Source organism: Brassica rapa, chromosome A03 (assembly GCF_000309985.2).
Source record: "Brassica rapa cultivar Chiifu-401-42 chromosome A03, CAAS_Brap_v3.01, whole genome shotgun sequence".
Classification (NCBI taxonomy): Eukaryota; Viridiplantae; Streptophyta; class Magnoliopsida; order Brassicales; family Brassicaceae; genus Brassica; species Brassica rapa.
Genome location: NC_024797.2, coordinates 18,236,462 through 18,254,986, shown reverse-complemented (window position 1 = coordinate 18,254,986; position 18,525 = coordinate 18,236,462). Strand labels below are relative to the sequence as shown.

The following is an 18,525-nucleotide window of genomic DNA, read 5'->3' as shown; positions in this document are numbered from 1 at the left end:
CAAATCACATTTTGTTCCTTTTTCTTTTTCTTTTTTCTAATTCTACCATCTCACAAAGAATCATCAAACCATTTGACATTACAAAATACTTATCTAATAATGTTTTGACAGAAAAAAAGATTCCACTTCTTGAAACCATATAAAGAAGAAACAAAACTTATACAGTATGGAATCTATCTATCAGTGACCTCTTCCTCCTCATGATTGCTATCTAAAGTTTCAAGCAGAAGAGACGGTGCATGCTGAGCATTCCCTTCATTCTCTTCCGAGTCTTGACAAAACGAGAGTATGATTGTGTCTATTGACATCTCCACCACCGCAAAGAAAAGTGTAGCCACAACATACCCCAAAGCCCAGCATGCCTGTGCATAAAGAGACAAAGAGAGAGAGTTTCACAAAACCAAAACCTATTCAGTCTAGAGGGAAAAGAAAATGTTTTTTTTTTACCAAAACGGGTAAGAGTGGGGAGGAGACTTTGTTGTGAGAAGACCGGTACTTGTGTGAATCCAACATCAGAAACCCAAAGAGAGCACTGAAGAGACTCACACAAAGCTTCCCTAGAAACAATATCACATCTCCTATCACATTCACCTTCCCTATCCTCATTATGTTGTTTCTAATCAGCTCTGTAGCAATTGCTGATGATTTGCAGAAGCTTTTCCCCGTTATAGCAATCTGTAACAAAACAACACTTCATCAAAAACTGAGCTTTGTTTTTGTTTTAAAAAAGGTAAGAGACTTTCTCTTACCAACTTACCATTATGTAAGCATTGCGGTTAGCTGATTTGATAGTCCACTCAACGCTTTTAAGACAGCCACGTGAAGTGTAATAACCCATTCTCCCAAGCCAGTGATCAGGTCTTGTCCCACTCACTTTCGTCCTACGACGAATAGCTTCGAGAATAAACCTAAAAGACTCCACAAAAGAGACAACGAGCGAACCAAGAGCCACTGATCCTAAGTTATAACGTGCAAGCCGCTTCATCGAGGCGAAAACAGGAAGAAAAGGTATCTCCTGTGACGCTTCTTCTTCTTCCCCTCGAGCCCAATAATAAGAACCAACAGAGCCAGCGATCACTGTGGCTGAGGATGCAATGAAGAACTGTGTGGCCCAGTAGCAACCAAGTAGATGGAAGAATATAGCAATGGTGATGTGAGGAGTGTAACGTATGCTGTAACCACAGCAACGCTCACAGTTTACTTTCTTTAAGACGAGATCGTACGCGCAGCAGTTGGTGTTGTTGCAGTTGTTCTGAACAACTTGACCAGAGCTGAATAGATGGAGAGCTGCTGATAGCCAGAACATGTAGAATATGGCGAGCATTGCGTATGGTATGGCTGGGAATATGATCAGAGCTTGCACTTCTCCTATTACTTTAGCAGCTACCTGGAAGAATATCACACAACTAAATGACATTTCTAGTAAAAGCCTGTCAATTCTGAAAGGGTCTTAAATCTTTGTGCACCAGTATTGGTTAATAGGTCAGAAAGTTCGACAACTAAAAAACATTTTGGTTTTCGGTTTGGTAATCGGTTATCTAAAAAGAATCCACACAGAACCAATCTTAACCGAAATTCCAAACCAAACTAACCAAAATCCGAATCGAAATAACCGAACTAACCAAACCAAAATAATTTTTCGATTGTTATTCAATTTATACCGAAAATTCAACCGAACTGACCACAAAACCAAACCTTTGGTAAAAATTTTTGAAACCGAACTAACCAAAAACCGAAACCGAATTTTTTGGTTCACTTTGATGAGATTTCGGATTCCGAACTAACAGACCGCATTAACCGAAGAAACCGAACCCGCAGGCCTAGCCGGCCGTATCCTTTTAGGATTAGTAAAATTAAAAGATGTTTTCCAAAAAGGAAAAGAAATTTGGTTCCGAAGCTGCTATAAATACGGGTGAAAGATTGTAAATTTATTATTCACATAATCAATATAAAAATTATAAACAGGTATTTGCCTCAATTCGTTTTGCTCTTAAGTTTCTTTGCTTTCTACAGGTTGATTCTCGTTCGTTCATAACAAAACCAAACTAGTAACCAAACTACTACTCACCTTGAGGACTGATGTGGCCATAAGGATGCGGCGAATGATGGCTATAGAAGTGAGGATAGCAACAGCTGAGATGAAAGTCATCAGGAGGGCGACTATACGGACATGAGTCAGCTCCTGTGAACAAGCATACGCATTGAGACTAAAACGGTCTCATAATTTAATGTACTTGACAAGCGGATGATGGTTGAACTTACTCGACCATACACATGAATGTATGGATCATGCTCACCGATAATAGGTGTTACAGCATCATCCCCAATCCATCCAGCTACAAAAAAAAAAAAAGACAAAGTGGAAAATCCAAATAACTTAAAACGCAGAGACATGACATTCTTTTAAAACCAACCTTTCAAGTAGTAGAAGATGGTCACAGATATCAAAAGCAAATTGAAAAGGACAACAGTTATCCAAGGCATGGCAGCAACAAAATGACGTATAAGGAGAAGCCACACAATGGATAGAAACAAAGGGACAAGGCCTCCACATACAATCAGAACCGGCCATGACTTGCCAACATCAGCCACATAACGCTGCAAATTAAACAACCAATTAGAACATTCTTCAAAGTAGAGAAAGATGATCATTCTCTAACCTTAAGAACCGAGGCACGAGAGTTCACTGATCTTCTGATAGATTTGTCTATGACCATATCCTCTTGAATATTCACACCACCCATCTGCTCCCAATGCCGCAGAGATGAGTTCGAAGCACGTGCAATAAACTGGCAGCTCCAATAAACTACATAAATAAAAAAAAGTTCATTACAAAAAAAAAGTAATTAGAGAAACAAAACAAAAAGACTCTCTTTACCATTGACACTAGGGAAGATTAAAGGGTAACAAGGACCCTGAAGCTGAAGAGAAGAGTTCCTCATCTCCGGAGTAAGAAACTCAAAGTAATCATAGTTCCTGTCTATCCAATCATCCATCTTGAGACGAATCTCGCCGTCTGGATAGTCACAGACCCAGCTGAGAGTATCATCCGAAGGCTCAGGGCAGTCCAAGAGACAGATGGTCCTAGCGTTAGCCAATGTGGTCTCTCCATCTTTCAAACCGCTTTCGTAGACTTGGTTGGGGTTTAGCCAGTATCTAAGCTCGAGCTGAGTAAGGTCACGGTGACGGTGGCTGCTGCCACACACATTCCCTTCGTAGTCCAATCCATATGTGAGTCTGTGGATGATAAAAATCAATACTTTAGTCCACAAATAGTGTACTAAAGACACAAACTTTGGCTTAAGCTTAGCTTTTACCTTAATGGGTTTCCTTGGTTGAAGCCGAAGCTGGAGTTGACAATCATTGAGACCCAAAAGGCAATGAAGATGACGAGAAAGGTAATGTCTCTGCACTTTCTGTTGTGTTTGATGATCCCATCTTTGTCACTCCCGTCGCTTGAGGTGTATCTTCCAATCACAGCTCCCAGAGGTCCTCTCATCCTTTTTTTTTTCTCTCTTTCACTGTCTGAAAACCCTCAAGAACAACACAGAGGAGGAGCCTTTTGCTAAAGACTAAAAGAGTGTCTTCTCTCTCTTTTCTCTGTGTTTTGTTCAAGAAGAGTGTGAAAGCATTGGAAGGGTATTAATGTCTTTTCGTTATTTAAAGTGATTTCTTTTTGGTAAAAGATGACATTTAATGGTACTGTTCAATTATATATCATCCGTGGAACATGAAAACTGAAAAGAATCCATCTCTGGTTCTCATGGGCTTCGAGTGTTTTTTACCATTTTTTAATTCCTTCCTTAATGTATTACCCATTTTAAATTCTTTGTTCTTCTGCTTTTTGTGTATAGATTTAAAACAAAACTTATAGAAATTCGTTGATAGCAAAATAAAGTTATGTGTATAACTTATAGAAATTTGGTTTTATTTAATTAATAGATTATTTTAGCTTATGTTAATCTGATGATAATAGAATTATAAGTGGATGTGGGTTACACATTCAAAATTATGAGTTTTGTAGTTTTTTAATTAATTTGTAATCAATCTCTTAGAAAACTTGCAGAGGAGGAAAATAAAAAGGCTGGTTTTACTGACTTTTAAGTATAACAACAATCACCATTATTAATTCTGGGGTATAATTCTGTATTTGAAAATCCAACTCTTCGAGAATATAACAAAAAGGTATCAGAAAACTGAAAAGCATGGGCTCCTTGCTTTTTCCAAAATACTTATTGTATATTTATTCATCTATGTATGATATTTTTATCTATCTATCTTTTTATAGCAAAAGAGTTGTTTCCAGTTACGGTAGACTGTACTGACAAGTGACAATAAATAACATGTGGATTTCTTGATCATATTATATTTACTTGCTCTTCTCAATTGTTTTGGTTAAGCTATCTAATTGTAAATAGTTGACTTCTGTAATAATATTGGAAACTAATTAGAAATGCTGTGACAAAAAATAAAATTAAAAAGTTTATTTCCATTAATAAAGATTCATCAGAATTCTCATAGACCATCCAGTAATGCTCATACATAAATGAGAAACCACTTGAATAAAAATAATTAAATATGGAATTTTTATTAGTAAATAAATAAAATCAAAGGAACATTGCCCCCCAAAAAAACAAAGGACAAAGTTCATAAATAAGCAAAGAGTTGAAAATTAGCCCCACAAAGATGGAAGAGCAAGCAAGACTTCGTAATTGTATCAAGAGTTGTACTCAGTGAAACTGGCCTCGAGAAGAGAAGGTTTGACCGAACCACCAAGAAGAAGGAACCACATTTAAAAACGTCATGGTTTTGCGGTCAAGGAGATTAACTCTAAAGGAGAGCCTCTGTCCCCGAAGATCGCCGGAGCTTTGCCAGTTGGCACCCCAGTTACGAGTCATCTGACGCCAAGTCTTTCCCCTTGAGCCTCTCACCGCAACGGCTTTCACCGCGCCGCTGCCGCCAACGTTTGAGAGTATTACCATATTGAAATTACCTTGACCTCTCATCGTGAACCTTACACCTCCTCTTCTTCTGCATCCCACCCTACATAATATGACACACTACAAATTTAGTAAGAGGATTCGAATGATGCTATATTTGTATGTGACTGAATTACTGACACATGTTTTTTTTCTATACAAAAAACAATTTTAATGAGATGGGTTAGCTAGGGGATATTTAGTTTATTTGTGTTTGCGATATTTAGTTAATTAGATATAAACAACTCTATTGTTTATCGAACATCATTTAACAAAATTCAATGAGAAATGGAATATAATATGTTTTTAGAACAAATAGAACATTTTATGTTACCGGCGGTAGAAGACGGGGACGATGCCTTCGTTGCCGCGACGGGCGATGCGGAAGAAAGCGGGCATGGACATGTCAAAATGGTGGCGAGGAAGATTGCACCAACCTCCGTTATTGTTCGACGGACAAAAGTTTGTAGCCGTCACCGTAACGGCGGCTCCTCGGAGACACCACTTAGGATCCGCACGATAGTCGCACCTCACTTGGTAACACCCACCGCATGACTCGCCGCTTTTGAATAGTGCACCGCTTAGCGCCGCCGTATGGGCTCCGAATCCGGCGTGGTATGGATTGTCATACCCACAAGCTCCGCCTATGAACATATTCATCGACATATAAGTTGCTTAGAAAAAAAAAGTTTGTAATCAAAACAAAATTAAGCATCAGTAAAATGGACTTTTTACCAAGTGAAGCAGGGCTATCATTAACACCATAAAACGTTGCATGAGCCCTAATCCAACGATTAGAACACATCCCCACGCTTAACGTACTAACCAGTAGAATAATCGTTACCAAGTATTTCCCCTTCATTCCCATATCAATATTTTTATATTTTTCTTGATTGTGACAAAGAGAGATTGAAAGAAAATGTTTTAGTTTAGAAGTGATTGATTGATGGAAAATGATGCCTTTTGGACTCGTTTTATAATGATGAGTATAAGAAATAACGCGTTTTGTCGGTGATTATTACGACTTATTTCACTTGCATGCACCATAGTCTCTCAATCTCATGCATGTATTTGTTATCTTTATTAGTTAGAGCATATCCAATGTATTACTCCATTTTTTACTCCAAAATAGTGCAACACCAAAATGGAGTAAGATCTTACTCCAATGTATTACTTCATTTTCTTCTCCAAAAATAATATTTCTTAAAAAATCATTTTTATTTTAATAATAATTGCAAATAAAATCTTATACTTATAAAAATTTATCAATTAACCCCAACTATTTTACGTTTACGATAAATAATTAAAATATAAAATATTTGAATTAAATATTTATTATTAAAAAGTACAAGAAATCATTAAAAGACAACATATATGTGGGTTCAACAATGAGTATTAGAATATTTTTTTCCACAAATGATCAACTAATGCATTTCGTAATGAAAATGAGCTTTTTTATCTTTGAAATTCCTAAATCGAGCAAGAAAATTTTGAAATCAGACATTTTCATCTTCTGCAATTTTGATACTCGAATGTGGAGCTTCTCTTCCAAGTTCAATTGGTGCATCGAGTTCACGCTCATCCATACAAGATCCAAATGTTCGTGCATATATTCAAACTCAACAAATACAAATAATATCAAAGCAAAATGTTGAATCACAAGATCAACAAGCTCTTTCTTAGACTTCTCCGTTTGGGCAATATTTCACCGACCTTAACGGATCCGGAACTGATTTTCCAGATTATTAAATTACTTATTTTATGTTATTTTTATTTTATTATTTATTTTTCTGTTATTTTCATTATTTATTTAAAATTATTAAATAATCCTTTGTGTAATATACTATTTTCATGTTAATGTATCATTTTAAATATTATTTAAGTAAGAAATAAAAATATTAAAGATTGAAAAGACCATTTTATGAATAAAAAAAGTTCAACTCCAAAATAGAGTAATGGGTAATATTACTCCATAAATGGAGTAATCCTAGCCATTACTTCATTTTGGAGTTGAAAATGGAGTGGGGTTAGAGAAGATTTTACTCCATAATGATGTTTGAAGTTGAAAATGGAGTAGGGTTGGAGATGCCCTTAGAACTTTATTTTTTAATTACCCTTGAAAATTCTCTAATAAGTGAATATAAGTCTAAACGCACACTACAAGAAAACAACGCCAACTCCGACAAAAGTTTCTGAGAAAGTGAATTATCAGAAGATTTGCTTGGTCTTTGTGAGAAATTGCCGAGAAAATATCAATTGTATCAGAAAGTTCTCGGTAAATTCCGATGAACAGAACTTGTCGGAACTCTGTCAGTTCATATCGTCGGAATTTTGTGGGTATAAAAGAAAAAAGTTTCCGAGAAATTTCATCCCTCGGAGAATTGTTGATATCCTCTCGGAAATCACCGACGACAAGGAAGCCTCAAAAATTTGTCGGAGAAATTGACGGTAAACCATCGTAATCGTTTCCGAGACGAGATCGACGACAACCAATCCCACTAATTTCTCGGTATGTGATATTTTTGTTGGTTTTCGAGTTCATTCATTTCTTAAATCTCCCTGGAAACTTTGTTGTATTTTAGCTCAGGACCTCAGGTTTGTATCTCTTTTCGTTCTTACTCTCGAACTCTCTTTTTCTCTATTTTATTTTCTCTGTTTTGTTGTTCTGACTTTTGTCTTCTTCTTCTTCTTCCACTTACAACTTGATTATCTTCGTCTTATTTCGTTGTTCTTATTCTGACTGATTCATCTTCTTCACTTGCAGGACTTACTTAAGGAATCAACTCTCAACAGAAACATAAATTTGTTTGGAAGATCTGACGGGTTTGGGGATGTTTGTTGATGGAGTAAACCGGCGGCTCTGTTAGGAATGGGTTGGCTTGCAAAATTGTCTCCTCCACCACGAACTATTCTCCTAGCAGCGTTGATTCCGGCGGCGGCTAGAGCTTCACGGTGGCAGATCTGGTGGACGACGGCATTTTTTTCTTCGGTGGCTAAGGTCTTGTATCCGGTTTTGTTTTGGTTTTTTAAATTCCAATTTTTGTAAACCGATTCTAATCTCCAATAAGGGTGGTATATATGTATAATGTATTATATAGAGTTTATATATGAGAAATCGGCCAAAAAAACACTGAACTTTGCGGGAATTGCCAAAAGAAACATGTACTCGAGCCTGACCAATAAAATCATGAACTTTTGTTGACTTTTTTAGTTAATTCACAAACTTACGGTTGACTAACCAGATTAACACACCGTTAACCGACAGTTAAGACAGTGTTAACTCACCGTTAATTACTTCCGTTTAGTGAAACTACGTCGTTTCATTCAGTTGTTTTGTTAAACACAAAATCTCAAGACGACGTCGTTTTGCTTAATTAAAATTGTTGTTAGCTGGACTCGAACCCGTGCACTCGTGGTCCTAAGGGGGTTTTGCCACTGAGCTAGTGGACTTTTCGGAAGATTATCACACATGTTTATTTTTATTGATCAAAGGATGTGTTTGATTTCAATCAAACAAAATGAAACCCGTGTTTGAACGTAACCCTAATTTCTCAAATCGATTTGGGGATTTTTCTTGTAATGGTGAGGAGATGGTAAAGACGAAGTTCACAAGGAATGGAAGGGAGGTAATGATTTTCGGAGCGATGAGGAATTTCGATTACGGGAGTGACGAAGCGGTTCAAGAGTCGAAGAAGGGTGGAGAACGCGATGCTTCTGTGAGTTTGTCATCGCCGGAGAGATCGAGGATTCGTAAAAGCGTTGAAGGGATATCGATGTTGGCATCTACAGAGGTGTCGAAGGCGTCGAAGACAAGGCGGGGAACTTCATATGGGTCGCCTGCGTCATCTCCGGAGAAGACCACGAGGAGGGGAACTTCATATGGGTCGCCATCTCCGGTGAAGGCCACGAGGCGTGGTTCAACTCTGTCTCCTAGAGTTTCGAAGAAGCAGAAGGTAAATGTGGCTCCTTCTGGTGATGACAGAGAGGAATGGCCAGAGACTGAGATGTTGGCATCAACAGTTGCGAAGAAGACAAGGCGGGGAACTTCATATGGCGGGTCGCCTGTGTCTCCTAGACAATCGAAGAAGCAGAAGGTAAACTCGGAGAGGAGTCTAGGTGATGATGGTGATGACAGAGAAGAATTTCTCCAGATTGAAGAATTTGGGGATATAGGTGATGATGGTAGGGAAGATGAGAACGGTATTGCTGGCATTGAGGAAGTTGGTTGTACAGATTTGAGTCTTTATTTTGGTGATAAAGCAAAATATGATCAACACAAGACATATCACACCGCATAAACAAACCACCGAAAAACCCACTTTCATGATCACATTCAGCTTCTTAAGTTCATTGCTCGCCTTCCTGACATCTTCTTTCAACTCTTCCTCCACGGTTTTCATGCTTTCGATCTCCATTTTAAGTTTCATAACATCTGATGCAAAGCACTCAACTTTTGGCAATGCATCTTGAACCTCTTCGTAGACAGCTTCATCTACCCATTTATACAAGTGATCCTAGACACAAATCATGAACACAATCTTTTTGTTCAAACAATTTCTCACTGACTACCTAGCCATTGAATCTTATGTTCTTTTCTTAAACACAATCAAATTAAACACTTACATTTTGAAACGTTGGGCATCTAAAGAAAGTTCTTCCTGGATTGACCTTCGTTTTTGATGTGTATATCCCAGTTCTTCGACCACAGCCGCATTGCTCCGGGATACCACGAATTCCCATCGTATTCACAGACGAATCCTCACAACCCGAACTCATCATGCGATACTCGAAGAAGGAGAGATGAGAATCGAGATTCTTAAGGACGAGATCGAAGAGAATCGAGCTTGAATCGCGAACTGGATTTATGATTTCGCCCATTTAGGGTTTATACCAATCGGAGGAGAAAACGCCGTCGTTTCTTTTTGATTCATTTAACTCGGATTCAAAGAGAATAAAAGAAACTGTGTTCGTACATACATTGCAAAGTCCACTAGCTCAGTGGCAAAAACCCCTACCATTAAACCCGAGTGCACGAGTTCGAGTCGATGGAACCCCATCTTTTTAATAAAAAGTTAATATAAAACGCGTCGTTTCATTAATTTGTCTTTAACTCGGATTCGAAGAATAAAAGAAATTGTGTTCGTAAATCTATCGCAAAGTCCACTAGCTCAGTGGCAAAAACCCCTACCATTAAACCCGAGTACACGAGTTCGAGCCGTAGGAAACCCATATTTTTAATAACACAGCTATATAAACGACGTCGTTTGTCTTTAATCAGACAAAGTGATGAAACGACGTCGTATACTTTAACACCCAAAATAAACGTCCGCTTAATTAACAGTTAACTCGGTTAACGGTGTGTTAATCTGGTCAGTCAATCGTAAGTTTATTAATAAACCCGAAAAGTCAACAAAAGTTCATGATTTTATTGGCTAGCCCATATGTCCAGGTTTCTTTTGGCAATTCCCGCAAAGTTCAGTGTTTTTTTGGCCGATTTCTCGTTTATATATACACATGTTCTTTTTTTGAACTTATATATAGTTATATACACATGTATATGCTGCCACAGTCATGGTTAGGAAACTAAACCGGGACTTTGGTGTGGTTTAGTTGAGCTAGGCTTCGGCTCGGCTCCGATAAATATTTTTTTTTAATTATTTTTTTTTGGATTTGTCGGCAAGTTCTCGGAGATCACCGTCAACATTTTGACAACCCTGTTTGTCGATCATAACATAGTCGGGAATGCCTCGTCTCTTTCCGACAACCATTTCCGAGATTAATCCGAGAAAAAAATTTCGTCGCTAAGTTTCCGACAATCTGACGATGAACGTCATTTTCCGACGCTCAAACTCCGACCAATTATTGATTATCGGAAACGTCTCGGAAATCATGAACTCCGACGAATTTCCAATAAATTTTACTGTCGGCATAGAGACTTTTTCTTGTAGTGGCAGGAGAATATATAATATTTCTCGTTAGAAGTAACAGAAAACTTTTTTTGGTAAAAATGTTAAGTTTATTACCATTTTCATTTTAGACAGATTTTACAAAGATCACAAGAAGCAGATTTGCAGAAAAATTAAATCTAAACACGACAACAAAGAACAGAGATTGAAAAAACAAAGGAGACCCCAACCACGCACAACATCGAATACATAGCATTGCCTTGACTGAAGGGAGAGGAAGCAAAGTTGCCTAATGCAGCCATTGAATAAAACAGGCCGCTTTAAGCCCAGGAGCACGAACCCGGTAGATTGGCCCCATACCCGGTGTCCGCCTCAGAAGATGAGCGGCCAAGTCACCCAAACCTGACGTCATATGGAGAATATATAATATTTCTCCTTATTAATTTTGTGGAAGTTGTTTAGATAACATTACCCCAAAAAAGAGGAAAACCACCAGTAATATGTGTTCATAGCTCCAGTGTGTAACAACAATTTAGCTTTCGTGGAGAATTACCCATAATAAGTATCTAAATATCAATATTTGAATACTACAAGATACATATGTTTAGCAATTAGCACTATAGTCTATATACTCTACTATAGTAAATAGTGCTGCTAAACATAGACTATATACTATGTTAGGTAATTAATGCCTTGGTATCTGACAGCAGCTACCATTTGGTTCGGATATTTCAAATATATCAGTGAAAAAGATTGGGACAGTTGACATTAAAAGTTTCTGATATATAGCTGAATATTTAGTTAAGGCTTCATGTCCATATGTTCATTACTCATTGCTATTTTCTATAAGAGTTTGAGATCTAGGTGCTACAATTCAAATTACATTCTCCTACGATTTAGTCTACAGATACATTTTATGCGAGTTCACGACAAAACTCTTTTTGAATGACCTGTTTTAGTCTACTGATTAGATGTGGGTATCCAATTGAAATTAATCATAAAACAACGCGTTTTCTCATTACTGTTTAATTAGTATATATCAAGGCACATAGTATACACTTAAAAAAAAAAAAAAACTAAAATAGAAATGAAACACACATATAGTATGGTCCATAGTCCATAGACGGATAGACCCGCGTGGAATTACTTCATGTCCTATGCAGTACACAGAATCAAAGAGGTACGGAAGCCTACATACTCAAAGACATTTATGTATGTATAGGTTGTACGGTGAGTTAGAAGCTTAGGAAGAACAATAACATGTGGTTCCACATGGAGTTGTGCTTCTCACCCTCTCCATTTATGGCGTCGGTGAAGTTTTATATACATTTTATTTAGGGCAATTGTCAATAATAACACCTTTTGAAGTTTATGTCACAAAAATAGCACTAGAAGGAGAAAGTCACAAAAATGACATTCATTAAAGGGTAAAATATCACTAATACCCTTGGTTTAAAATTAAATAAACAAACAAAAATAAATATAAATAAATAAAATAAAAATAAACAAAATAAAAAAAAGAAATTTTTTTATAGTTTCAGATTATATTTTTCAGATACGAAATTTTTATAATTTTTTTTTGAAATTTTTTTTTGAAAATTTTTTTTATTTTTTTTTTCAAATTTTCTTTTTATAATTTAAAAATACTTTTTGAAACTGTTTTTAAAATTTTTTATTTTTATTTTAGTATTTATTTTTTATAAAATTTTAAACCCTAATTCCAAAACCCCACCCCCTTAACTCTAAACCCTAAGGTTTGGATTAATTAACCCAAAGGGTATAAGTGTATATTTACCTCTTTAATGAAACCTATTTTTGTGACTTTGAGCCTTGAATGCTACTTTGGGAACAAAAACTTGGTTTGGTGCTATCTTAGTCTTTTTCTCTTTTATTTATAAGACAATACAAAGTGAACCCACGAAATATAACAATAATTACAACAGATAAACTATTGTTTTGTTACTGGACCAAGAACATTTCTATAGTTTTCTCCAATGCCTCTCTAGGGACAGCTCCTGTGATACTATCTTTCTTCTCACCGTCTTTGAATATGATCACGGTCGGAACGCTACGTATCCCGTAACGGTTGGTTGTGTTTGGGCTCTCGTCGGTGTTGATTTTGTAGAATTTGAACTTGCCTGCGAAGTCCTTAGCCAGTTGGTCAACTATGGGGCGAATCATACGGCATGGTCCACACGATGGTGCCCAAAACTCTACCAATACTGGGACATCTGATTCGAGAACCTGCGTTTGCCATTCTGAATCAGACCGGTTTGGTACTGCATCATCAAACAAACATGTTTAGTTAGATCTCTCAAAGTGAATGCTCATTATAGTCGCAGACTACTAAACTGGAAATCTAGTTTAACCTAACAGCTATAGATTCACCATCATAGATTATATATAGATAGAGTCAGATGAACCATTCGTTTTCTTATTAGCCGAAATTTTAAAGAACTATATATATTATATATAAACTGTATCCCCCAAATTATTGATTTCTTTTAGTTAAGATTAACCTAAAAATATTTATGACACCTTAAGTTTCTGATCAAACCATGCTAAAAAGAATGTTGCAAGATAGATTGTATACCTTCGACTGCCGCGGCCGAAGTGGTGCCTTGATTTTCGCAAACGATTTCACCTCTGCACTCCGGAAACCTGACGTGAGAACCAACCGTAACCGCTGAAGTAGATGAGATTGAGGACGTGATCAGCAGAGAAAGCAGGAGGATTTCGGTGATGCAATCATGCAAAGACGCCATTGAAGCAGACACGCAGTTTTAGTGGTAGAGAAATGTTTGTTTGGTTTTGGCTGTTTGATTTGAACGAGAAACTGAGAGCACACAAATGCGATGTTGATAATTATTCTTTATCATTTCGCCACATCATTCTTGGTCCTATAGCATAACGGCATCGTTTAGAAGAATTCTACTTGGTTAAACCGATTATGTTACAAAACCGATTCCGGTTATATAACAATTCCGGTTAAATAACAACACATTATTCGTTTTTCCCCATGAGCTTATAAACTCGTTTCAATTCGTTTTTCCTCATGAGCTTATAAACTCGTTTCTGTTTTCTACAATTAAAATTAGATACACAAGTATCAAAGGTCAAAAGTGAATATTATGAAAACTTTGAGATGTGTCACAGCTTGGAATACAAAAGAAACCTTTAAAACAAAAAAAAAAATTAAGAAGAAAAGAGTAATTGTTAGTGACAAGTTCTCAAAATTATATATTAAATAATAATAATCAACTGAAATACTGAAATAGCTGTGTATTAGTCTTTAGCATAATTTTATCATATATAAGAAACAAGAAGAAGAAGATTCCATGCTAATAAGAAGGGTATCAACGAAATCTATGTTCTAGTTCTTAAGAAGAATAAAAGAAGCAATAGAGCTCACTTTGAAGAAACTCCGCCTCTCTTTGGTCTTTTACTTCTGCTGCTCTCTGCAACCTTAGTCTCCGAGGGTTTGTCTTCTTCTTCCGGTTCGAGACCAAGGACGCCTAGAAGAATGAACTCCTTCAACAAAATCGTGTCCACAAAGGTAGCCACATCTGTCCTAAACTTCTCAGAACATCTCTCATTACTCTCGTCCCCCTCTTTAACCTTCCCCCTCACCAAAGATGCCACTGGAGCTCGGTTTCTGTAAGCATTACACGCCTTCAACACATCGTGAGCACAGCTGAAGAAATGCCCATACGAGAAGTCTTCAAAATACTGTGAAATTCAAAACCCAACACAAGAATCAGCCTCAAGTTTTTATTTTCTTTGTGACACAAGAAAAAAAATCTAAGTGGATGAGTTTTAGGTTTTTTAGTTGTTACCTTGGGTGGTCTTCTCATGTTGTAAACCATAGTCTTCAAAGAAAGTAAGAAAGTGTTTTCGCTGTAAGCTTTAGATTGTCTCTCCCCGGATGGAGAACCTGCTGTCCTCGCTAAGCCAGGCTCGTTGAAGTAAGGCTTTTCATTCAAGATTAGGCCTTGGATCGAGACAAGAACCTGTAACATTGTAGATTTGGTGGGGATCCACATCTGACTCGCGGCACCACTCCAAGTGCCGAGAAGACTCAGACACACTTTCCCACTGTTGTAGAGATTTGGGTTGATTCTTAGCCCACCAGAGTGGTAATGAACAACCTTTACAAAACCAAAAAGAAAAGGAACTTCACAATGAGACAACAAAAAAACACACTTTTGAGACAGTCCAAAAGACTTACCGGTGGTACAGAAGGGTATGTATCTGGAAAGAAGATATCGAAAAAGAAGAGACCGTCATGGTAAGGAGTTCCATCTGCTCCAATAATCACAGCCCTCAAAAGATCCATCCTAGACTCATAAGCTCTGACAAATATCATCTCTGTTGCAACAAACAAAGAGAATATAAGTAAGTAAGTTGCTAATATTATTAAACGGTGTATGTAATGTTAATTACACTAACCTGGCAAATCATTCTCAAGAGTCCTCCACTCTTCTTGGATTCTTTTAGCCCATTCCTTTGAATGCTGAAAGTATGAACAAAAAAACTTTCAGTTAAACAAACATTCTCAAGACTAATGATTTAACTTATTGTTCATCTGGTTGCAACCTTTTTTGAAGCTGTTCCTTTGGAAGCATACTGATGGTCCACCAAATCTTCAACGATGTCAAATCTTTTGAAAAACACAAACTTGCCAAGATAATCGTCCATATTTCTCTTCACTCTGCAAGTATTTGAATCTGAAATAACCTCTTGCACGTCAGGCCGAGCATTATAAATACCTTTTGGATTGTTTTGTGTAGGAAGCAATACAGTAGAAGAAGCTGGAGCCGGAACAGCTGGAGCTGGAACTGGAACTGGAGCCTGAGGGTCAAGATATATCTGTGGCAAAGCGTAAGCAGAGTTCGGTGTGAATCCTTTAGAGTTGTGTGGTAATTTTTTGGGTTTCTTGGAGCTGCTGGTAGCTTCTAGTTTAATACCGTGGTCTTCACGTGAAGACTTGTTGCTTCCACTTGATTTAGAATTTGGCAGCCAATCCATTGTTACCTCCACACCAGCTGGGAGCTCCTTCTCCTTAGCATCAAAAAGGGCTTGATACTCGGAGACGTAATCATCAGCCTCCTCCTCCTCTTCCTCCTCTTCCTCCTCCAACTCCATCTCATAGCCATAATGATCAGAATCGTCTTCGTAGATCAAAGCGTCTGGGTCAAGTAAACTGTCTGATTGTGGAGAGGATCCAGGATCAGACTCATCGTTGTGAGTTGTGTCATAACCCTCACTAGCAGATTCCTATTGATAAAAATAATAATGTCGTTTTTAGCTGGGAAAGGAGTTACCACACTAATGAATAACATGGATAGAATCAAAACACTTACCTCTAATTGATGATCATCTTCAGAAAGGGATCCCAATTGTATAGCTTTCCCTTTGTTCTTATTATCAACATTATTGTTATCAAGAACACCACCGTTTTGCATTGCACCTGGAGTTGTGCCCTACAAGATAATATCCAATTGATTAGGAAAGCCTTTGAGAGTTTTGTTCAATTATTTAAGCAGTTGAATGTGGTCCAAGTAAAAGTTTAAAAAAAAAAACTCATCAGCTTACAATGCACATCAATCCATAAACAAACAACATTAAGTACAACTTAATATAAACTGAACACTAGAACAGTCAGTTAGGGTTTTTAGTGATCACAATAAACACAGCTGAGAAACGATCCTTCATGATGTGAATTAGGTAAATATTCAGTGAATTTTGGGATGCACAGTTAAACAGATTTACTGTCTAGTAAACTTAAGATTGATAAATGCAAATTCAATATGATCATTAACCTTGTTTGGCGTTAGAGTTGTATAAACGATCTCAGGCTTCATTGAACGATCTCCACTAAGAATTGATTTTGCCACCAACTTAGAGAAGAAGAAAAGAAGATATCGACAGGAACGCTTCTCTCTTCTAGCCCTATTTAATCATAGTCTTAATCCTAATCCTAATTAATTTTTAAAAAGGAAAACTAATTTTTTTAATTTTTGTTTCGATAATGTTTTATTGATAACGCCCAATGGGCTCTTACAAGAAGATCACCCCAAATTCACTTTACAACCTCTCCAAATATAGTTTAAAACCCAAATAAACGATTTGTACCTTCAAGGCTATGAATTTATAGCCGTAGGATGCAAGATAAAAAAAAAAAGTATTGGCTAAGTCCAACGGATGAGAACTCTTCTATTTAACAATCATAGCAAATCAATGTAAAATACGTTGTGATTTCTATCAAAGACCATAATGTAGACTTGTTCTCTAATTCAATCCTAGCACTTTCTGAATTGTCGTTTACAAAGGCATATTTGTAGTAATGCCTTTCTGAATTGAACGAGTTGTCAATCTGATACACATCAATTATTTTAATATTTAGTTGTGGAAGATACTACTAATAATTATTAACTAAAAAAAAATTAGGAGTAAAAAATGAAATAATACATTAGAGTAAAACTCAACTTCATTTTGGAGTAAAATTTGGAGTAATACATTGGAGATACTATTACTATGTATTTGTGTTTTAATGTTTCTTTGTATTATGAAATTGACAATGAGATATACTTTCTTTCCGATTATTACTGAAATTATAGGCATCTACTCAGTCAAAACATGTCTAGCAGTCTTTCTAAATTCTAACGAACATTAAAACACTACTGGTTTTGGTATGCGATAAGGAAAGCAACTATGATATTGACCAACTTAAATTTTTATATGGAAATGGATTTTTTAGGAAAACGTTATGGGTAAATAATCGAATCACGTCAGTGCAGTAAGTCAGAACGTTAGAACGATCGTATTTATGTCAATTTATGGTCAATTACATGCTTTGCCAGCATTTAATTTTATGATCTATACGTTATTAACTTAATTAAAATATTTATTGAATAAAATAAATATTGATTGTGGTACCTTTATGTTTTTAGTTGTAGAATGTAAATTGTGAATTTATCTACTGTAGATTTATTTACTGTAGCTTTGTAATTCACAATTTTTTTTTTCCTAAAAATAAAGATCTCTACGATCATATTTTAATTGATTTCTACAGTCATATTTTAATTTTCTAAAGATTTTTTACTATAATTTTTTTTAAAAATAAAAACATGATTAGTTAACATTTATAGCTTTATACTAAAATCGTGCGAGCAATACTTTAATATTAAACTTGTTGATTTCAAATAGTTGAAGATTTAAATGCTCATTTTCTCATAAAAGATTTTGGCTAAATAAGAGTTTTTATTTACCAGCCAAGATAAAACAACGGAGTTGATTGTATCTATTACAAATGAATTCATAAAAAAAGTCAACAGTTAACTTATATAGTAATAAGAGTTGACTTTGACCATCATAAATTAACCATTATGGTAAAAATTATAATTTTTCATGTTAATAAACATTAAGAACTATATTTTCTGTTCAAGTAAATATTATTTATAATATATTAATTAGTAAAAAATATTATTTTGAGTCTTGAGAAAGATGAATTATATAAATTAATGGGAAAAACTTACATAAGATCTTCAGTAAAATACAAAGAAGATGGTGATGTTGATTTTACAAGACGGCTCAAAATAATGTAAAATATTGTCAAGCGTAGATTTTTTAAAATAATT

At 36.1% G+C, this 18,525-nt stretch overlaps 5 protein-coding genes across 6 annotated transcripts; all 5 read right to left on the bottom strand.

Moving 5' to 3' along the window:
- Positions 1 to 37: 37 nt before the first annotated feature.
- LOC103859621 (choline transporter protein 1) lies at positions 38 to 3,559 on the bottom strand. Of its 2 annotated transcripts, XM_009137192.2 has the most exons (9): positions 3,318 to 3,559; positions 2,879 to 3,237; positions 2,661 to 2,806; positions 2,415 to 2,598; positions 2,263 to 2,336; positions 2,069 to 2,182; positions 758 to 1,387; positions 448 to 675; positions 38 to 362 (listed from the first exon to the last, which is right to left on the bottom strand). In XM_009137192.2, the coding sequence occupies exons 1-9, from the start codon at positions 3,497 to 3,499 to the stop codon at positions 174 to 176; spliced, it is 2,106 nt and encodes a 701-aa protein (XP_009135440.1). In that variant the 5' UTR covers positions 3,500 to 3,559; the 3' UTR covers positions 38 to 173. The 2 variants fall into 2 exon arrangements, with proteins under 2 accessions (XP_009135440.1, XP_033142709.1); XM_033286818.1 differs by lacking the exon at positions 38 to 362 and having other exon boundaries at positions 444 to 675; positions 750 to 1,387.
- Positions 3,513 to 5,918, bottom strand: EXPA12 (expansin-A12). The gene is made up of 3 exons (XM_009137191.3): positions 5,715 to 5,918; positions 5,314 to 5,623; positions 3,513 to 5,043 (listed from the first exon to the last, which is right to left on the bottom strand). Exons 1-3 carry the CDS (start codon positions 5,845 to 5,847, stop codon positions 4,731 to 4,733), a joined length of 756 nt encoding a protein of 251 aa, XP_009135439.1. The 5' UTR covers positions 5,848 to 5,918; the 3' UTR covers positions 3,513 to 4,730.
- An 823-nt stretch (positions 5,919 to 6,741) lies between these two features.
- Positions 6,742 to 12,217, bottom strand: LOC117132504 (uncharacterized protein At1g43920, Chloroplastic-like). Its single transcript, XM_033286821.1, has 2 exons — positions 9,603 to 12,217; positions 6,742 to 9,493 (listed from the first exon to the last, which is right to left on the bottom strand). Exons 1-2 carry the CDS (start codon positions 9,855 to 9,857, stop codon positions 9,092 to 9,094), a joined length of 657 nt encoding a protein of 218 aa, XP_033142712.1. The 5' UTR covers positions 9,858 to 12,217; the 3' UTR covers positions 6,742 to 9,091.
- A 627-nt stretch (positions 12,218 to 12,844) lies between these two features.
- On the bottom strand, positions 12,845 to 13,650 carry LOC103859618 (thioredoxin M4, chloroplastic). The gene is made up of 2 exons (XM_009137189.3): positions 13,479 to 13,650; positions 12,845 to 13,164 (listed from the first exon to the last, which is right to left on the bottom strand). The coding sequence occupies exons 1-2, from the start codon at positions 13,648 to 13,650 to the stop codon at positions 12,845 to 12,847; spliced, it is 492 nt and encodes a 163-aa protein (XP_009135437.1).
- LOC103859619 (putative ubiquitin-conjugating enzyme E2 38) lies at positions 13,519 to 16,826 on the bottom strand. The gene is made up of 8 exons (XM_009137190.3): positions 16,708 to 16,826; positions 16,249 to 16,368; positions 15,482 to 16,162; positions 15,335 to 15,398; positions 15,114 to 15,253; positions 14,722 to 15,033; positions 14,298 to 14,614; positions 13,519 to 13,785 (listed from the first exon to the last, which is right to left on the bottom strand). Exons 1-8 carry the CDS (start codon positions 16,747 to 16,749, stop codon positions 13,761 to 13,763), a joined length of 1,701 nt encoding a protein of 566 aa, XP_009135438.1. The 5' UTR covers positions 16,750 to 16,826; the 3' UTR covers positions 13,519 to 13,760.
- Between the last annotated feature and the right edge of the window lie 1,699 nt (positions 16,827 to 18,525).